A 20,274-nucleotide genomic window follows, 5' to 3' on the forward strand; every position below is an offset into this window, starting at 1 on the left:
GTAAACATGACTTTGATAAACCCATTTTCCTTTTCACCATAAACCGTTTTTTTCATTCTTTGTTCTCTCCCGAGCCTGGCTTCTGATCACATAAACATGTAATAAATTTTTATTTTTTTTAACCTAACTTCCCCCACTAAATGACAAAAGCCAATGAGAAGGTCATTTATGAGAGAAGACAGGAAACACTTCAAGAATATTAAATACTGGGGGTTGGCAAGTCAGATTTAGGAGTCAAATGGAAAAAATCTTTAGACAGGGCTTTTAAACAGTTACCATGTTTCTTAGAAGTGAGGGTCCTTAACTTTTATTAATTATATGATTCCTTAATCATATAATTAGAATGACGAATAGTAAACATTTAATTTCAGCATTTGCAGTGGAAGCATCCACATCCAGCGATGTTTTGGTGTTTTACTTTTTCTAGTATTCCACATATTTCTGAGGAGGAAACGCACTTATGTATTTGTTTGCTTGATAAAAATACTTTCATAAGTTGTCTGAATGCAAAGACTCTATGGCAAATCAAACAAAAACTCAGAATAGAGGGAAGAAAGGGTATCCCCTCTCCACATAAGATTCAGTATCCATGACCTTGCCTTATTTTACTATTTTTGATCCTAGCAAGCTGCAGTTGCTCTCAAAGATGATGACGAAAACTGTTGAAATCTAGTATTCTTTCTAGCTCATTCACTCTTGTATGAAATATAACAGACATACAGTTGTTTTAATCAAATGACCACAAACTGAAATTTTATCTGAATTTTAGCATCTGAATTTTATAGTACCAGCAAGACATATTTTCATAATTTCTCATATTGATATTAGCTTTGCATTATGAAAGATCATTCTTTTATCACAAGACTCATCATTTTATGAGTTAGATGATTACTAATTATAAATAATTCCTTTTCAAGTAAGTAAATGACAGTATTATATATAATTTTGGGAGGATGCATTTGAGTAGAGGAGATGTAAACTATGATTGAATGTGATGTGTTTTGGTTATAACAAAGATTATTTTAATTATCAGAGCAAAAGAATGCCCAGAGAGTAAAGGGGAAATGTGGACAAACAATAGAATGAATTAGGGAGACAAATAGGTAAAATTAGAAATTGGGAATAGAATTAGGGAGAGAAAACCATATCTTCAATTATCTTTTAAATTTCATTAATTTCCTATAGTTGTTTTAAGTGGCCCAGCCATGCTCTTTCTCTTTCTCAGCATAAAATTGAGTCTCCCTTTCTGTAAGTTTGCGAGGTTTGGGGTGATAGATAAGCCTGTGCTCTGGTGTCAGGGACTGCTTAGTCCCATTTTAGGACCTGAGGCTTCAAATTTTCTGTTTCCAGGTGTGTGGATTTCTAGTACTGTGTTTCGAAAGAACACTAATTTGTATGCATTTCTTGAAAACACTATTGGGACTTGTGTAGACCATCTTTCTAATATATAATCCATGGGTGTGTTTGTTCCGTTTTAGTTGCATTCGTAATGCCACAATATTGCATATGACCCTCTTGCATGGATGGCTTGATTGACGTTCACATGTTCACATGAAAGTCTGGAATTTTGCTTTCCCTGGGTGCTTTGGAATGAAATTTATGGTCCAACTTTGAATAATTTTTGATATATATATAATATAAATATATAATATATATTATAAATGCATAAATCTGGATAATAGAATGTTATAAACAGAGAGGAAAAGAAAAAGATTCTGGTGAATCTGCTTAAATGAAGGGACACTTCTCATAGCTCTGTTTTGGTTCAGATATCACATCTCTTAGCAAGGCAGTGAAATTTCATGAGGTTACTTTTTAGGTACATGCCAATCTGAGCCTCTACTTTTTACTTCTGCTTTAGGGCTTCACTTGAATTTGAGTTTTATTTTGACATTAAAAGGCGTATTCATCCCTCCCAAGTTTTGAGGGGCTGTTGATAGAGAGTCAGAAGGAAAGGAAGAGTCAGACTCTGATTTTTTTTTTTTTTATTTTAACAGATTTAGGGAAAAGGTGTTAATTTGGTTATATTTCAGATGTCAGGGAGAAAAAAGTTTGATGTCTTCCCGAGCTAGACATATTTCAAGTATATTTTACCTTTTTTTCAGAAGTAAACCTGTAACCTTTTGATTTCAAATGACATTTTCTCCGTAACTTTCCACGATTATATAAGCTTAAGTTTACAGTTAAAAAAAAAATGCTTGTGGATTTCCATCTTAAGTAATTGCTTTATATTGAAGTGTGTGAGATTGTATGTATGGAAAACTCACAGGATTCGATCAGAGATATAGTTCAGGTAGGGATTATTTTGCCAAAAATGGCAACTCTTAGATTTTTGGGGTCAATTAAATGGCATTTTATAAATACCATGTAGCTCTTTTATCACTTTTAAATTTAGTCTTCAACAGTCATGGCTTAATAAATGTTAGTTAGCAATTAATATTAATCTCTATATTTAAAACAACGGATATTAAGAGAACTAACCTATGTCCTTCCAAGTGGCTTAATTTACGCTTATGAACCATTCAACGACACCATAGTCCATTCTATTCCTTGTCGAGAAGTTTTACATATTAAGTCTGAAAAAAATATAAATTTATTTTTTCCTTGGGAACATGTGACCATATAACATTAGCAACTGATTGATGTTTTAATAGATTGAAATATCTGAAAATCAACCTTAGAGACAGATATTATACGATTCCTTTTTTAAAGGACTTTATTTTTTTAGAACAGTTTTAGGTTCACAACAAAATTTAGAGAAAGACACAGGGACTTCCCATATACCCCATGCCCATACACGTAAAGCCTCCGTCCTTATCAGTCCCCAACAGAGTGGTATAAAATAGTCACAACTGATATGGAATTAATTTCAGTTCTCCTTAATAAGCTAATTATTCATTTCAGAAATAAAGCAATATACAAATGGATATTGTTTATTATTTATATATAAATTTGTTCTGCTGATCCTTCAAGATCTGAACACTTTCATTCGTTCTCTTATAATGTTTTCGAGAGTTATTTTTAAAATAAATTTCTGATTTCCAATTAAGTAAAATTCACAATTTGTAGAGCCACAGTATTAAAACAATATCAAAGTAAGTGAAGTTTCATGACACATTGCAGTGTCCAGCTACTTAAATTGTAGTTTCTTCTTGACTTGTGGGGAATATTTCAAATGGTGTTAGTGATTTATCTGTGGATATGCAGTTTATTTTGAGGTAAGCTCAGGCTGTTTTCCTTCTGCAGAATTTGTAGTCAAGAGCCACACTGACAAATCCTGTTTTCACTTGTGCTCATTGCTTAGTAAATCCTTCATGTGCACTTCCTAGGTTTCTGGGACAGATCTCAATAAGGAAGTAATCAGTTCAATCCCCAAGGAGAATTTTTTCCTTGGACTTGTCAAAGGACTTACCACTGTTGGAATATAAAATTTTTTATCTAATATTATTTTTGCATACACAGTTTTACTCCATCATTCTTTAAAAGTACACTAAGCAAAACACCTGTTTTAACTAAACAAGTGATTATAACAATGCCAGGATAAGTTTTTTCTATAGGGTGTAAGTCCCACTATTGTCCCAACTAAACTATAACAAGATTTTTCAAAGATTATTACAAATTGATGATTCTTGCATTTTCCCTATTTAAAAGACTGATTGCAAATCAATTTTTTTTTTCCTTCAGACCAGGGATTTGTGTCGTAAACAATGCCTAATTTTATCATCTTAAAATATGTTTTTCTCACTTTACTTTGCAAACCAGGACCCCCCTCAGCTCCTCGGAATGCCATCTCAAATGTTAATGAAACTAGTGTCTTTCTGGAATGGATTCCTCCTGCTGACACTGGTGGAAGGAAAGATGTGTCATATTATATTGCATGCAAGAAGTGCAACTCCCATGCAGGTGTGTGTGACGAGTGTGGCGGTCATGTCCGGTACCTCCCCCGGCAAATCGGCCTGAAAAACACCTCTGTCATGATGGTGGATCTGCTCGCTCACACAAACTATACCTTTGAGATTGAGGCAGTGAATGGAGTGTCCGACTTGAGCCCAGGAGCCCGGCAGTATGTGTCTGTAAATGTAACCACAAATCAAGCAGGTAAGTGTGATGTCCAGCCAAATCATGTACCTTGGGCCAAGCTCTGTCAATTATCTTCATAGCTAAGTGAGGGCTGAACCGTGTGAGATCTGTAAGAGAACTTTCCGTAAATTACAGGGTTAGGACTTAAAGTCGACTACATCTCAAAGTGTTTTATTTAGTTTTAAACAAGTAATGGCTAAGGATTTTTTAGCAGACTCATCCATGGACGGGGCGGGGGAGGGGAAAGATATGCTTCAATTGAATTTTTTTATTAAAAAGACTTTGCTGGCTCAAGTTAATTTGTAGCAAAAATTTTTACCTCAAATTTCACACATGCAATTATGATAGCTCAAATCTATGTATTTTGTTGTTTTGTTTACTTTGAGTTTTTTATTTATTTCATTAATTTACTGGATAACCAGGCAGGTCTATTTGCTTGTTTATTTGTTCATTTGGCATCGCAGCTGAATTTTCTTGGCACATTGAAATAAGATTTTCTTATTATTTCTAATATTATTATTATAAAAATGTAAGGAATGAAGTTTTATTTGATAATCTGCTTATCAAAATTAGAATAGTTGAACTGTACATGAACACACATTTCTGTTCCATATGAGGATCTTGGAATTACTAGGGAGTAATTATTAAGGAGTAGGGAACACAGTTCTGTTTGAGCTACTAATTCCCCCCTAGTTTCCCCTCAGATATTCAATTTTAGGCAAATCAATATAGAGGACTTCTTTTCTGGTAAAATGAAAACCAAAGATAAACTATAGTTAAATTAATAATTCAACCTATCATGTGGCAGAGATCATTCAAAGCCTATGGGTAATTTATGATTTGTTTTTGTCAACAACAAGTATGTGGGTGGGATGTGGCATTAAATAAAACTTCCCTCTGTTTCCTGGCCACAGTTCTTAGTCCATGGGCATAAACTTGTCACCTTATTAGTACCCCAGCTGGACTTTTTTCAGTGAGAACATCCTTACTAGTGTTCTTATAATGAAACACGATGTGTTCAACCGAATCAAACTGAACTTAATTCATATATGTTAGTATAAGTTCATAGGTTGTAGAATGACTGGATTGACAAGAGAATGCTGTTGGTAACCATGTCTTGGCCAAAATAATTTGAATTATTGAATGCGTCAGGTAAATCAAGTCATTACCTCTTAAGAATAAGAAAATGCATGCAGTTAAATTCATCATTCCTTCTGATTGGTTAAACTGAGGGAAATATTCAAGAGCAGCTTGGATGATATGGAAGTAGTTGAGTAATTCACTAAGAATCATTCTAAATATTTTAGATATTCTTATCCATGCTGCATAGATGTCCACAGCATTTTTTTTTAATTCAGTGAGAGAAAAGTTTGCACACAAATATGCCACCTCCCTAAGTGAATTCTTTATATTTTTCTCCATTTGCTCCCTAACCTAAGGTGGAAGTAATGAAAGTGTTAAAGAGCTGGATAGGGATAGTGAAAATTAAGTTTTCCTTCACTCTAGACTCAGCTGCTGGCAATACTGGTTTAAGTCGATGTTCCGTTACAGTATCTAGTCACAAGTGTTCAGTAAATGTACTGCTTTCCTGCATCAGAAAAATATTGGCTTTATTACATGTGATTTCAGGCTTCTCATGCAACATCTTTCAACTTTACTTGATTCTGTGTATGAGTCTTCCATTAATATATTGAAAACATTTTGAACAATCACTAAGAGTCATATTACTCAGGGAGAACGATTTCTGGCTTGCGTAACCTCAACTTACTTGAAAGATATTTCTCTGATGAACTAGGTATAGGAAATGACTGTATACTTTAAAGATGATGTACTTAATAAATATTTGCTCTAGTTGTCTTTGACTTACTAGTCTGTTCAAACTGAAAAGTGTGTTTTTTTGATGCATAAATACCTTAAATACCATGAAGGAATAATTTTCATCCAGCTGTTCAAAGCACGGCTATCATATAAAATAAACATTTGTATTCAGAGCAGACATTTTGGTTGCTGCTTTTTTCCAAGTTCTCAGGATATACTTACAGTAAAAGCCTTGCAAACCTATATTAAAAAAAAAAATCAAAACAAGAAGAGATTTTTCTTAGTATCTAACCATTCTAGACAAACCAAGCCTCAATTTGTACAAGAATTGTTAACTTCAAGTAGCTCTTAAGATGTCTTATATTTAGTATCACTACTGCTGCACATTTATCAAGTGCCGACATTATGGAAAATGGGCTATAATAGTTACTTTTTAATATTTGAATATTTTTAAGCATTAAATTGAAGCAAATTATTTGTGCCATATGTGTTTTTTATATAAAATTTCTTTCAGCAGATTTTAACTTTAATTTCAAACTTTTTTAAGGAGGGTTTTTGAGAAATGCGTTTCTTTTGTAATAGATTCATTTCAGATTTGTAATTTATTTTGGCATTTTCTGATTTATTTTTGTGACCACAACAATGTGTGTTGTTGACTAAAAGGAAAAAAAAAAAAGGCCAACCTAAAATAGATTAATACATGTTTTATTCAGTGTCTTACTGAGGAGATAGTATTTTAAATTGCTCGAAATTTCCAAAACATGTCAGTTTACAGAGGATTATACACAAAAAAGGGAAAGGATACCCATCTTTGCAAACAGTTCTCCATCGTATAGTTATGCATCCCAAGGTAAAATTCTTTTGGTTGTAGAAATTAAAGTTTACTGATTTCCACTTAACACATGTGAGAAACCCTTACGTTGTCATAATACATTCTGTTTCTATCATATCGGATTATTCAGGATTATTACTGGCCTGCAACTTCTTAACGGTTTTCCAGTTCTTATTTTTGGTTTCTCCTTGAGGTCATTTGAGATGGTCAAAGAAGGTTGACATCAGTCATCTTTTGTAATTTTAGTGCACAGTCTGAAATGTCCATATTCAACATTATATTTATAAAGTACCAGAAGAAAAACTAGCAATTTTTTTTTCAAGATGAGAATCCTGCATTAAGCTAGGAACTGAAATTGATTAGGTAACACTAGCTGATTGGTCTATAAAAATAAATAATGGTTTTGTGCTGAAGATAGTGATTAAATGACAAATTTATGGATGTTTATACAGTATTTAAAATACTTTCCCAGTCATTATATCATTATGATGCCCACCTTACTCTTGCAAGATGTCTAAATTTAAATGGTATGTTTTTACAAGGTAATTTAATAATAAAATCAAAATATGAAGTTTTGAGGTACCTGGTTGGCTCAGTTGATGGAGTATGGGATTCTTGATATCGGGGTTATGAGTATGAGACCCGTGTTAGGGGTAGAGAGTACTTAAAAAGCAAGGCAAAACAAATACCTCCCCAAATACAAAATTTGAAGAGAAGCTGAATACTTGAATTAGTTGGATTTTATGGCCCTTGTAAAATGCAGCAAATAGTACTGAGGTTGACAAGAAAGCATTGTCAAATTGTGAAGGTTTTCATGGTCAAGAAAAATAAACAGGTCTGAAAGGGAGAAAAAAAGAGAAAAAAGTAATTTACATGAAGATAAAGAAATGCTGTCTGTGGAGGTGGGGGGGGAACATAGGAAAATACAATGGAAATATGTTAATTATGTAAAGAACTCTTTTAACAAATAGGTTGCAAAGTGGATAAAATGATGAAAATGCAAACCATGAATTTTTAAAATTCTAAAGCTTAGAAAAGGGATGTTGAGTGAGTTCCTCCAGCTTTATAGTGAGTTTATGTCTGTTTTATGCAATACATCTTTTTCAAAAAGTTGAATTACCCGTTACTCATTCCTTCTAAAAACAAGTATTTAGATTATTTAGGTAACAACACTTCCGTTGTTCTTCTGTTTTATTTGTTTACCTAAAATATCTATCTCCTAGTTAGGTGGATGGATGGATGAATGAATAGATAGATATGTAGATAGTTAGAGAGTGAGTGATACAACAAAACATAGTGTGAAAATTAAATTCTGTTAAAAGCGAATATTTTTAAGTTTCATTATTCACTCACGAAACAATGTGCATTATCATATTCTCCTATGAACATATTGTTCAAGTTTCTATTTTAAAATAATTTTGCTCTAGGCATATGACATTCAAGTGCTAAAATTTAAAACTTTTAAAATATATACAAATGTGTATTTTATCCCAAGAAGAATAAGCTTATTCTAACTAAAAACAAACAAAACCCTCAATGACTAATATTTTAATATGCAAAGGTACAGAATTCTAGTTTTGGGGTAAAATATACCGAACTTTGTTTTGAATCAATCTTGGGCTCTTGGTTTCTATCTTCAGAGGGTTCAGTTGACATGACATGAGCTGCAAATGCAACACACCTTTTGGTGGGGATGTTCCAACCTGTCCCGGACTATCAGAGGTAGCACTAAGATCGTTTCTTGGCCTTTTGGCTAAGATCAAGTACAGAAATATCACTAAGAAAGATGCCCCTATGTTTTGATGGTTTTTATTCCTTGGTTCTTGCAAAGGTGTCTGGGGTAATTGATAATCCCATTTAATCAAATACTTCCAGTTTGATGTCATTCATGTAGTTGACCAGCATGATGTATCATGGATGATCAGGATTCCCTGAAGACTGAATTATGCTGTAGAGCTGGAAATTTAAGAGAATGCTGAAATGAGACGGTAAAAGTAGGTTGTTGCCCTTGCCAAGGTGGCAACACGTGTTTTCTGGTGGTTTCTGTGTATCGAGGTATTTAAAAAGCTTATTGTCACCTATTAGACCATTACTAAACAATGGTAAAGATATTTGTTGATTTTCAACAGTGGAGAGACTATATTAGGTGTATTTGTAATCACCACATGATTAAATGCATATTTTGGCAAGATTAGTTTGTCTTCTACTCAAACTAAACAAGTCGTTAAAACTCGTAATCCCCACTCTTTATTCTTCCGTATTTTTTATGGTGGCACTAATTTCTGCATTCCCCCACAGATAGAATAAAGATTTGTGCTTCCTCTTTTGGTAGGATGGAGATATTTTAATTTGGCGATTACTATAGTTTTACAGATTTTACTTCACAGGCCTCGGAGACAGAGGTTTCTTCCAAGTGCAAGGTAAATCTTCCAACTATATACCAGTGTGTGACCTGAAGAAAGAATCAAAGATGGGATGGAGAAGGCATCAATGTGCCAATGGTACTATGGGCTCAGAACAACATCTCATTCATCACCTAACCCCTATAGTATCCACTCAGATCAATGTTTCTTAGTGGTATTTGGAATCCACAGGGATTAATGTTAGCTCAGACACAGTATTCAATAACCGTGAAAGATCTGGGCATTTACCCCTCCCCTGCCCGTTTATTTAGAAATGGTCAGAAATACCTTTCAGAGAAGCTAAAAGACAGATGTACAGTGTTAACATATGTTGCTATTGCACAATCCTTCTTTAAAGACAATCACCTTTCTCTTCATTTAAGGGACTGTGGGGTACGTACAGATCTTCCTGGATTTACGATCATCTTCTATCACAATTAAACCATTTTAAGTTGGAAATATCTAAGTCAAAATGCATTTAATACACCCAGCCTGCCAAACATCAGAGTTATCTTAGCCTATCTTAAATGTGCTCAGAACATCAAAATTAGCCTATAGTAGGGCAAAATCATCTGACACAAAGCCTATTTTATAATGAAGTGTTGAATAACTCATGTCATTTATCAACTACTGTACTAAAAGCAGGAAAAAAAAAATCAGGGGGTTGCCCAGGTACAGAATGGTTTTAAGTGTTGTTGGTTGTTTACCCTTGTGACTTCGTGGCTGACAGAGCCGCGGCTTGCTGCCCAGCTTCGTGAAAGAGTATCACTAGCCCAGGGAAGATCAAAATCCTAAATTCTAAGTAAGGTTTCTATCGAATGTGTATCATATTTACAATACTATAAAGTAAAAGAAAAAGTAAGTTGGACCGTCTTAAGTCAGGGACCATGTATAAGCTAACTCAGGTCTGGAAATTGGTGAGCTACCATGACTTACCAGCTCGCTAAATTTTGATTTGTATTTTTCTCAGACCTTCATGTCATTAGTGGCACAAATCAAATGGCCCATAATTTTGGTCTTTGAATGTCAGAGTACTAGACTTTTTGCCATCCAAATCCTGCTGCCTATTATGAAACTCATGCCCACCTCCTTCCAATGGCAAGTGGTACTGCCTGGCCTCTGCTACCCCTGAGCCCTATAGAAATCAATAAATTATTTCCCTGCAGCTTCAACTTTTGTGTTCAGTATAAGGAACAGAAATTAGAGAGATTTTGTTTGTGATGGTGGCACGGCCATGAATTTATTTCTTGTCGTTATGATAAAGAAAATGTCCCTGGGCCCTTCCTGACGATGTGGGTAGTTTCACAGTTCCTGAAATATAAATCGACTTTAACACTTCTTTTTCAGCACGCTGTTTAATTCTCTCTTCGGCATTAGAACAGGAATTCACAGGTTTTGAATTTAACTTTGGACGTGTTTCAATCCAGGTTTTGGTCAAAAAATTAAAGAAACGTTTAGCACTTGTGCCAATGACCTGGAAAAGTACATTGAATCCAGAATCTCTAATCCTGAACTTATACTAGCTTGAATTAAGTTGTTTCCAGCTCTTAGGCATGTGAGAAACTCATAAAATTCATTTTTATGTACATTTATTATGCTTTGGCCAATTTAAGTCATAGAATCTTGTGATTCTTATATCTAGGAAATTTCTTGCCCCCAATATTGACTAGAATATTAGCTTTCAAGAAAATATTGGTATTCTGAGTTCAGATGGAGTGATAGTTCCGGGCAGGAAGAGAATTTCTTCCATCTATCAGTTACCAATCATAGATAAGGTGTAGGCTTGGTAATGAGGATGTGAAGAAATCACTTTCTTAGTCAGGTGCGAAACAGCTGAATCTGGTAGCAAGAGAGACTCGGTAAGTTTTAGAAGTTGGGAATATGCTGAGTTATCTGACTTCTTCCCCATATCTGCATTCCAATGCTCAGAATTTCACTTTTTCTTCCAATCAGTGGCCTCATTTTCTCATAAAGCACTGCAATAAGTTCAATCATTTTTACAATTCCAGAATTCTATGAAATCAGACTTGGACTTTTATGTGCGGCTCTGTTATCCTTTTCACTTGAGTGAGAGGACTTTTGGCAGGGAGACTCTCTGATGATCTCATATGACTTGAGCTGAAAATTTAAATTTTAAGCTCTTATTTTATTCTTTAAATTCTCCAGTGCGCTTGGATACAGCCAGTTCTTCCCATATTTCTTCTAGTTCTCATACTTATATAGTATAAAAACAGGTGGAATTTGGTCACCCAAAATATTATGTTCCAGAAGCCATTTTTTTTTGAGGGGACCTCAGGTGATGAAACATGCTGTTATATGCCAGACATTGTTAGATCACCACCCCTGAATGCAAAACAGGTCCTTGCTACACTGAAATAAAACTAAGTCAAGTCCTAGGGTTTATACTCCCATTCCCTTAAAGATTGTTGCCTGAAACATTTCTCTTGGGGGAACAATTTTTGTTTTTAATGTCTGTTTTCTTAGTTGCAAACAAAATCTACCCTGGCTGGTTTAAACACTCTCTCTTTCTCTTTTCCCTTTCTTTCCTTTCTTCCTTCATTCTTTCCATCTTCCCTTCTTTGTTCTATCTTTCTTTCATTATATATATTTGTATTTCAAGTGTTGAGGGTTGAGTTAATAAGATGCCTCACCTCTTGGCACTTTACCATTTTTGAACTATGTATGCAAAGCTTTTACCTGGTTTTTATACTTTCTTACGTATCTACTTTTATCCCAAGTCCATTTTCATGCATTACACAAAAGAGCAGATTCTTTACATAGTGTGCGTTTTCCTTGTTGTTGTTCGTAAGTGTTCCTATCAAATGTTTATTTAATATTGCATAGACGTGTTTTTAATTTAATTTAATGGCTATGTTAAACATCTCATTCTGTCTACCATAATCTTTTTTTCACCATAATCTAGATATTTTGTAGATCTACCCATGTTGCTTTTGGCCATCAGCTGTGCTGCTTATCACTGCCGGACACTCATTATACTTTCTGTATCAGCTGACCCAATAACAGAGACCCAGATTTCCTGAGTACCCCATTTGTGAGCATTCTTTTTTCATTTTAAAATCTTAATACAGTGAATTTCATTTGCTGTATACAAATTTTCTTTTAGGAAAAAAAAAGAAAAGAAAAAAAGGAAAATAACAAAAAAGCAGGAAAACAACAGAACCAGTAAACCGTATTTTCAGTTCTTTTCCCATTTCTCTACATGATGTTCCTAGTATAGATTTACTGTCTTCCAAAATGAAATGCACAGAGTAGAAAGTGTGTGTGTGTGTGTGTGTGTGTGCGTGTGTGTGTGTGTGTGAATCCATTGCACAGAGTCGTAGATTAATATTTTGGTTAAGTTTCTAGATCGTGGAGCCAGAGTTTCCAGTTTCTGTAATGTCTTTGCCACTTACTAGCTGTGTAATGTGGGTAAGTTACTTAGACCTCCCAGATACTAAATAATAGCATCTATGACATAGACGGTTGTGAAGAGTAAATGAGTTAATATCTGTAAAACAAGTAGTGTAATGCCTAACATGTAATAAGGCAATAATGAACGTTACATAATAACATTTAAGAAACTTTTCACTAATATTCTGAATAGTGTCAGTCCGTGGGAGAAACTATGGGACAAACAGGTTTTAAACTTTACAAATATTATACAGGCAAACTCAATGGTGAGGTAAGATACAAGGAAAACAAATTCAAAAGAAAAAGCAAATATATATAACCACTATACAGGTAACAAAAGTAACTGCTTCAAGCTTGAGGAGTAAAGCAAAAATACTATTTTCCAATGGTGATGCTATATCTTCAATGATATCTTAAAACATTGAGTTTGATATTAGCATTGAAGTTTCTCTAATTTTGATAAAAATATCCAGAGCAATAGCACAAAGAATAAAAATATCAAAGTAAGAGCAAAATGGGGAAAATACCTTGTAAATAAAAATAAATACATAAAAATAAATAAAATAAAAATCAGAATGAAAGCTTATTAGAAAACAAAATGAAACAAGAACAACAAAAAACCCCAAAGAAAAAAGAAAAAGGGTAATACTTTTTATTTGAATCAAGATATATTTGGAAAAAAATATTTATTTTGTTAACTACCTAATTTTTTTGTGTGGATTGACGTTAATTTTGGTCAATTATTACAGTTTCAGAGGAAAGATACCTAAGAGACAAATATTTTGTTTAATTACATAACATGGATATCTCTATATTGGCCTCAAGCTGATGTTTCTACGACCAATTACTTATATTACGGCTCCCAATGAAAAGCTTCTAATTTTGCCAACTGAAGGTTCCCATTTACGTGAAACTTGGCTTAAGTGAGGCTCAAATTCTGTGCTTATTCCGATGCCTATTTGTGTTTTGAAAACATAGCTCAAAGATGAAACCCTGATTAATCTGTCCATAATTCATCTCTGGTTTATTTAATAAGGCTTAAGTGGATGGGCTGCAATATTTAACATCTTCAGAAGCCATCAAAGTTCTTGTTGGGTTCAGTGACTTTAGAAATCGGCTAAAGGTTCACCTGGTTTCTAAAGAGGCGCTCCAGAGTCTTCTGTTTCTTCCCTGTCTCCCTTCTACCTGCTGTGGTGACATGGTAGACACGGTGATGGCGAACATGTCTTGGCATTTATTGTGTGCATGGTCATGTGAAGACCTTTATTTGCATTTTCTTCTTTGATCCTAACAATATCTTCATGACATAACATTATTATTATTCCCATTTTTAGGATGAAGAAACTGACGTTTAAAGATGTGAAGTGATTTGACCAAGGTCACAAATCTAGTAAGTGAGGGAATAGGAATCTAAACCAAGAAATTCTTACCCTAGAGCCACAACACTCCGAATCCCTAGGATACTGCACACAGTATTCCTCCCCTGAAGCCCGATTTCTTATATCCTCATCCGAGATAGCTCAGGCTGCCGATCCGCTTAAACTGCTGCTTCCTTGAGAAAAGCTTTCTCTGCTCTTCACTTCACACCTGCCTCTCTAACATCACACAGAGCACAATGACTGTAACTATTTCTTCTCTTGACTGCTTTTCTGGAATCTTTCCTTTGGGATCACAACAGTGCCTCACACTTGTGTTTTTTGAAATAATTAATAAATGATTTTGACGGTTTCTATATTATTCAAATTAGTGTTGTAATTCCAGTTCCTGATAGTGAAGTTGATGTAGAATGTGTGTGTGTGTGTGTATGTGTGTGTTTTTAAGATTTATTTATTTATTTGACAGACAGAGATCACAAGTAGGCAGAAAGGCAGGCAGAGAGAGAGAGGAGGAAACAGGCTCCCCGCCGAGCAGAGAGCCCCATGTGGGGCTCGAACCCAGGACCCTGGGATCCTGACCTGAGCTGAGGCAGAGGCTTTAACCCACTGAACCACCCAGGCGCCCCAATATGGAATATGTTTTAAAGATTTTTGGAATTCTTCAAATAATTTTATGACAAGTTTTTGTTTGTGAGTGTCTTTTATTTATTTACTTACTTTTAAGGATCCAGACACAGAATCCTAAGAGTAATTCATAGGTTTAGGTTTTCTAGGATTCTGAAATAAGATATTATTTAAGGTCCACCACTTAGGTAGCCCAACTACTTTACTAATCTCTCTTTAAACATTCTAATCTTGAAAAAAGGATTCATTGAGTAAGACTAAACCCATTCTAGAGAAGAATTTTATAGAATTATGGCTGTGCTATTTAAGGCTAATACATGGTATTTTCACTCTCAGAGGGTTTAAGGATTACTTACTCTTGGACACACCCTAAATTTGTGGCTCAGTATATGAGTCTACATATTTTCTCTCTCTCTTTCTCTCGCACACACACACATACACAGACACACACAGCTAATGATTCTGCTGCAAGGTGTGTTTGGCCCCCATTTTAAGGAAAATTATACTTGCAAGAAGTTCTGCTACTCGTTTCCTATCCTTCCTCTTTAGGCAAATAATAAGAACCTCCATAGTCAGGTTTGTTTGATATTGCTTTTCCCTAAATCTTTCTATAAAATATCGGCAGGCAGTCTGCTTTTATATCAGCACTGATTTTGTTAATACTATTCTTTTTCTCTATCTGGAAACTCTCTTCTGCCCATTGCTTACTGGCAAACTGGTTTTAAACTCTGCTCTTTGTGTCAATTCCAGTTGCAAACTGATGCCCTGTTCAACAGATACATGGTCAATGATCCATTTCTTCTGGGGCTCAGCTCAGAATCAGAGCAGCTCAACATTTGACCTATTCAATCATTTGTCTCATTGACATGTATGCTATGAACTTGCTTGCGTAAAGATGCATGTTGTAAATTGATATGCATGGAATATCAATTTCTTTAAAACCTTACTCTGAAGTGCCGTTGCCCTTTATTACCAGTCCTTGAGAGCAGAGACCCGAAAGACTTCCCGATGGCCTGGTATCATGTAAATCGGCTTAGTGTCCTCTTTAGATGTGGTATAAGAGTGAAACTACACATGTAAAATAACATTTAAATTAAGAATATGCGTGAGTCCTCTATTAGATTCTAAACAAAATTTACCTAGAATACTAAACATTTTTACACCGCTTATTGGAATGACTTGTTCATGTTAGTTTCCCAAAACTGACTACCATGCATTCAGACACCAAGGATGTATTTAGTACCTCCCGCATTCATTATTCTCTATTGAGCATTCTGAAGACAAAGTAGAGTTGAAGACGTGCTTCGTCCATAGAGGATTTTATTTTCCCACTGAAGAATTAAGAATAAGAATTAGGTCTGATAAAGTAAGACAATTAAAAAGAAATTAATGACAATTGGGTAATAATTTCATCAGCCAAAGCATCAGATTCATCTTTGAATGACAGTATGGATTGACTTTTTGACTTCACGTTATCTTTTTTTTTTCTTTCTGTTTTACCTCCTCTATCACATGTCCATCTGTAGAGGCATTCATTCAAATCAACTTAGTCATGATATGCAGGTGAATTTACTAAAAATAGATGATAAACCATTTTGTAACTGCTTTTATGTCTATTAAATGGCCATGCCTGGTTTGGTAGACATCAATATAGCATAATCAATATTTACTGATAATGGCCTATTGTTGAGTGATATACTAACACAAAATGAAGTGAGAAAAGAAATATCTTAAGATTTCTTTTCATTTTCATTTTCATTTACTTTGTTATATCTAATTTTATTAATAATTGACAGTACATTTGATACATCATTGAATTACAATCAGAGCAATTTATCTATATTGTAGCTTGACACAATAATACCGATACCTTCTTTATCAAAACAAGCATCTAGCTTGATGAATGTTTTTGAGAATGTGAATGTTTTTCATTAAACAGAATATATTTTGAGTGCCTGCTCTTTGATCTTATTTTTTTACAAATTTTCCTCCAGTAGTAAGAAAAGAGAGGCAAGTTTATTTAATTTTAAAATGTAAAAGGCTTGAGGATATGACCTGCATTGCAAACTGATGCTTAAATTATGAATAAAGCAATGATTTCCTTTAGATTTGTGGTTTGAACCAAATGTAAATAAATATCTCAATGGTGTAGTTTCTCTGCTTTAGTTATATCTGCCTATTTAAAATACATGTCAGAATGACTAAAAAAAAGACAAAAAGTAAAAAGTGTTGGTGGGGATTTGAAGAAAAAGGGACTTTCGTGCACTCTTCATAGGAATGTAAATTGGTAGAGCCACTGTGGACCAGTATGGAAGGTCCTCAAAACATTAAACATAGAAATTAAACATAGAAATACCTACGACCCAATAATTCCACCACTGGGTATTTACCCAAAGGAAATGAAAACACTAATTTAAAAAGATATATGCACCATTCTGTATACAGCCAAGGTACAGAAGCAACCTAAGTGTCCATCAGTAGATGAGGAATAGGGGCTCCTGGGCGGCTCCATCAGTTAAGCATCCGATATTTGCTTTTGGGTCAGGTCATGATCTCAGGGTCATGAGATCGAGTCATGGAGCCTGCTAAGATTCTCTCTCTCTCCCTCTCCCTCCAGCCCCACCCCACTCTACTTTCACTCTTTCTCTATATCTTAAAAAAAAAAAAGTACAAACAAGGTGTGTGTGTGTGTGTGTGTGTGTGTCTAATATTATACAGCCACGAAAAATGAGATTTTTGACATTTGAGAGAGCATGGATGGACCTAGAGAATATTATGCTAAGTGAAAAGGTCAGTACCATATGATTTCACCCATACATGGAATCTAAAAACAGAAGAAATGAATATGCAGACAAAAAGCAGAATCAAGTCTATAAGTACATAGAACAAACTGATGGTTGGCAGAGGGAAGGGAGTTGGAAAAATGAGCAAAAGGGGTGAAGAAGAGTGAGAGATGCAGACTTCCAGTAATGGAATGAATAAGTCACGGAATTAAAAGTATAGTATGGGGAACAGAGTTTATAATATTATAATAACATGGTACGGTGACAGATGGTAGCTATACTTGTGGTGAGCATGACACACAGAGATGCTGAATCACAATGTTATACACCTGAAACTCATGTGTGCCAACGCGAGAAGTTTGAAAAAATAATAAAGTTCACGTATATAGAGGGTCTATTTTTTAGCTAGTTTTTATTTTTCCCTAATAAAATAGGAAATAATATTGAAGGTAAAAACTCTCATTTATCCTATAAATTATTAACCTTTCAGGTTATAATTTCTGTCCTCAACAGTCTACTCATATTAACAAGGCTTCCCTTGTCTTTGGATACACTTAACTAACTCTATATGCTATAGGTATAGAAGGAAATACTTCTATTTTAGGAGGAAAAAAACCAGTCTCTAAAAAGTAAACTAGTAGTGTTTTAATGTTATTATTGTTAGTAGTGGGAATTGTGGTGGTAGCTTAGTGCTTTATTTATTTTTGTTTTGGTCCACTTTAAACAATTAAAAAATATGTGTGAGAATAAAGGAATTCAAAGATCGAATGAATAATTTTAATTTCCCAATATTATACTGATATTGATACTTTCAAAAAGAAGCTGGTCACTCAGTTGTTCATGGAATTTATGTCTCTTTTTCTAGGGACTAAGACTGGAAACATTAGTGGCTTGCCCCTTAAAACTATGAATCACACCATATGTACTTGGTAGGGAACCTTAATATCATGTAGTCTGAATTTTTACTTTTTTAAAGTGCTCTTATTATTTCTAGCTCTACCATTTATCTCTTTTAAAGATAAAATCCAACACCGTATGTTGCTGTACTGTCTTTAATCAAGAGAGAGAGAATTCACAATCTCGGTTATTACACGGCACAAAAGAAAATAAGTGTGTTTAGAAAATTTCTCACAGTCTTTTCCAGTTAATTCCACATGAAATGAAGTTCTCGGGTCAAAACTGTATGAAATTTTTATAAGGACTAACCATGAGTGTTTTGTAAAACAACTATTGTTTATTTTGTTAGAAAATGGCTCAATGGTACAACCAGGGTCTGGTTTAACAACAATTTACTCTCCCTTGATTTTCTCATTTGTTTTTGTCTTAGTAATGTGAATAGTTTTTTTTTAATATTGAATCAGAATTCATCATAAAATTCTTGATTAAATATTCTCTATACTTACTTTAAAGATGCTGTCACTAATAATGATGATGACAGTAAAACACTTATCTCTATATGCTGAGTTGTTCCAATTTTATAGAGACATATTAACTAAATTTCTTAACAAAATATCTCAAATATCTTTGTTGAAACTGGAAATAGCAACATCATTTAACTTTTTTGTTCCTGAAACTGGCCCTCTTTCCCAAATAGATATGAAATTGCCCTTACCTCCCTCACCTGCATCAACACTTACCTTCGGTTCTGAGGAACTAAAGGGATCTCACATTTCATCTAATACAAAGATGGCTTTTTTTTTTCATTTTCCTATATAAGAGCCATTTTTTTCTTACATAATATTTCCTAAAATATAAATAACAAAAGGGATCACCCATTATCTTATTTATCCCTCATACCAATTCATTGAAGAATTTAAATTGTATCTCTATTTTACACACAATGAATAGATTAGAAATTTAAACTCATAGTTTTCTGACTCTACAGGAGCCAGGAGGCTGCAAGTAATATAAATTCAACTAGAATGAGTTTAAACAATACAGGGGATACAGTTTAGTATTGAAAGGTACCAGTTTCTGGAATAGTTTGGTCATGGATCTGGCTCTATTTCTCTGAGATTTGTATTGCTTAACCCTCTTCTGGATCTGCCTTGACTCAGGATCGAATTCTCCCATGGTAGCAAAATGGCTGTAGCAATTCCAGACCCCATATATGTATTGCACATCATGCCAGAAGGAAAGAAAATGTTTCTTCTTCCATCAACTACAAGTCTCAGACTTCATTCCAGTTTGAAAGAGCGAACTGAACCCGTCACTGTGATGAGGGGTTAGAAATGAGCCAGCTGGCTCATTCCCCCTGGACCTCCCCCTGGTCCTCCCAAGGACAACCCAGATGTAGAGTCAATCCCTTCAAACCTCTGAAACTGTGCAAAATAGAAGGTAGATGGAATGCATTTGGGGATTAGAACTGTTTGTCTCTTATCCATATGCACTATTCTTTATTCTAATCAATAAAAGATTTATGAAAGGTTGTCTATTAATATTTAAAGTGTCTTCATGAAACACCCAATTCCTGGAATACCCAGTCTTTCTTTTTTGAAAAATAAATGTCTTTTTTGTCTTTTTTTTTTTTTTTGCGGTACATTTTATAATTTATTTTATTATCCCCATCAATTTGCATATTTTTAGTCCTCAAAGATCTGCCCTGGAGCCTTTCTTTTTCTAACTTAAAGAAAAAAAAAAGGGTTAGGATATTTCATTTCACTAACATGCTTAGCTGTATGTATGTAGGAAACGTCCCCAATTTCAGTAACTTAAAATAATCCCTATGTTATATGTTACTATTAACAATATGGTGATTTGGCAGTTCTATATATTACTCAGTACAAGTGTATTATTAATCTTCTTTATCTATTTCACCCATAATAAATAACTACTTTTGCTCATTAGTCTATATATCTGCTAGGGGTTTCATCTTCCCTCCGAGTGCTGACTCATCCCTACACAGCTGCAGTTTGGAAAGGTGACTATTAGTTTCCTGTGGCTGTTGT

At 34.4% G+C, this 20,274-nt stretch overlaps 1 protein-coding gene across 6 annotated transcripts in view; it reads left to right on the top strand.

Annotated features, from left to right (window-relative positions):
* EPHA5 (EPH receptor A5) overlaps positions 1–20,274 on the top strand; it is a 358,479-nt gene that overhangs the window by 186,117 nt on the left and 152,088 nt on the right. For 4 of the 6 annotated variants that reach the window (XM_045997835.1, XM_045997837.1, XM_045997834.1 and 1 more), the window contains exon 5: positions 3,763–4,098. The exons of 1 other annotated variant lie outside the window; for it this stretch is intronic. In XM_045997835.1, coding sequence (XP_045853791.1) covers positions 3,763–4,098 — 336 coding nt within the window. Of the gene's footprint in view, positions 1–3,762; positions 4,099–13,877; positions 13,959–20,274 lie in introns of those variants that run through there. One more of the 6 variants, XM_045997839.1, reaches the window with a different exon arrangement.

This window comes from Meles meles, chromosome 2 (genome assembly GCF_922984935.1).
Source record: "Meles meles chromosome 2, mMelMel3.1 paternal haplotype, whole genome shotgun sequence".
NCBI classification, from domain to species: Eukaryota; Metazoa; Chordata; class Mammalia; order Carnivora; family Mustelidae; genus Meles; species Meles meles.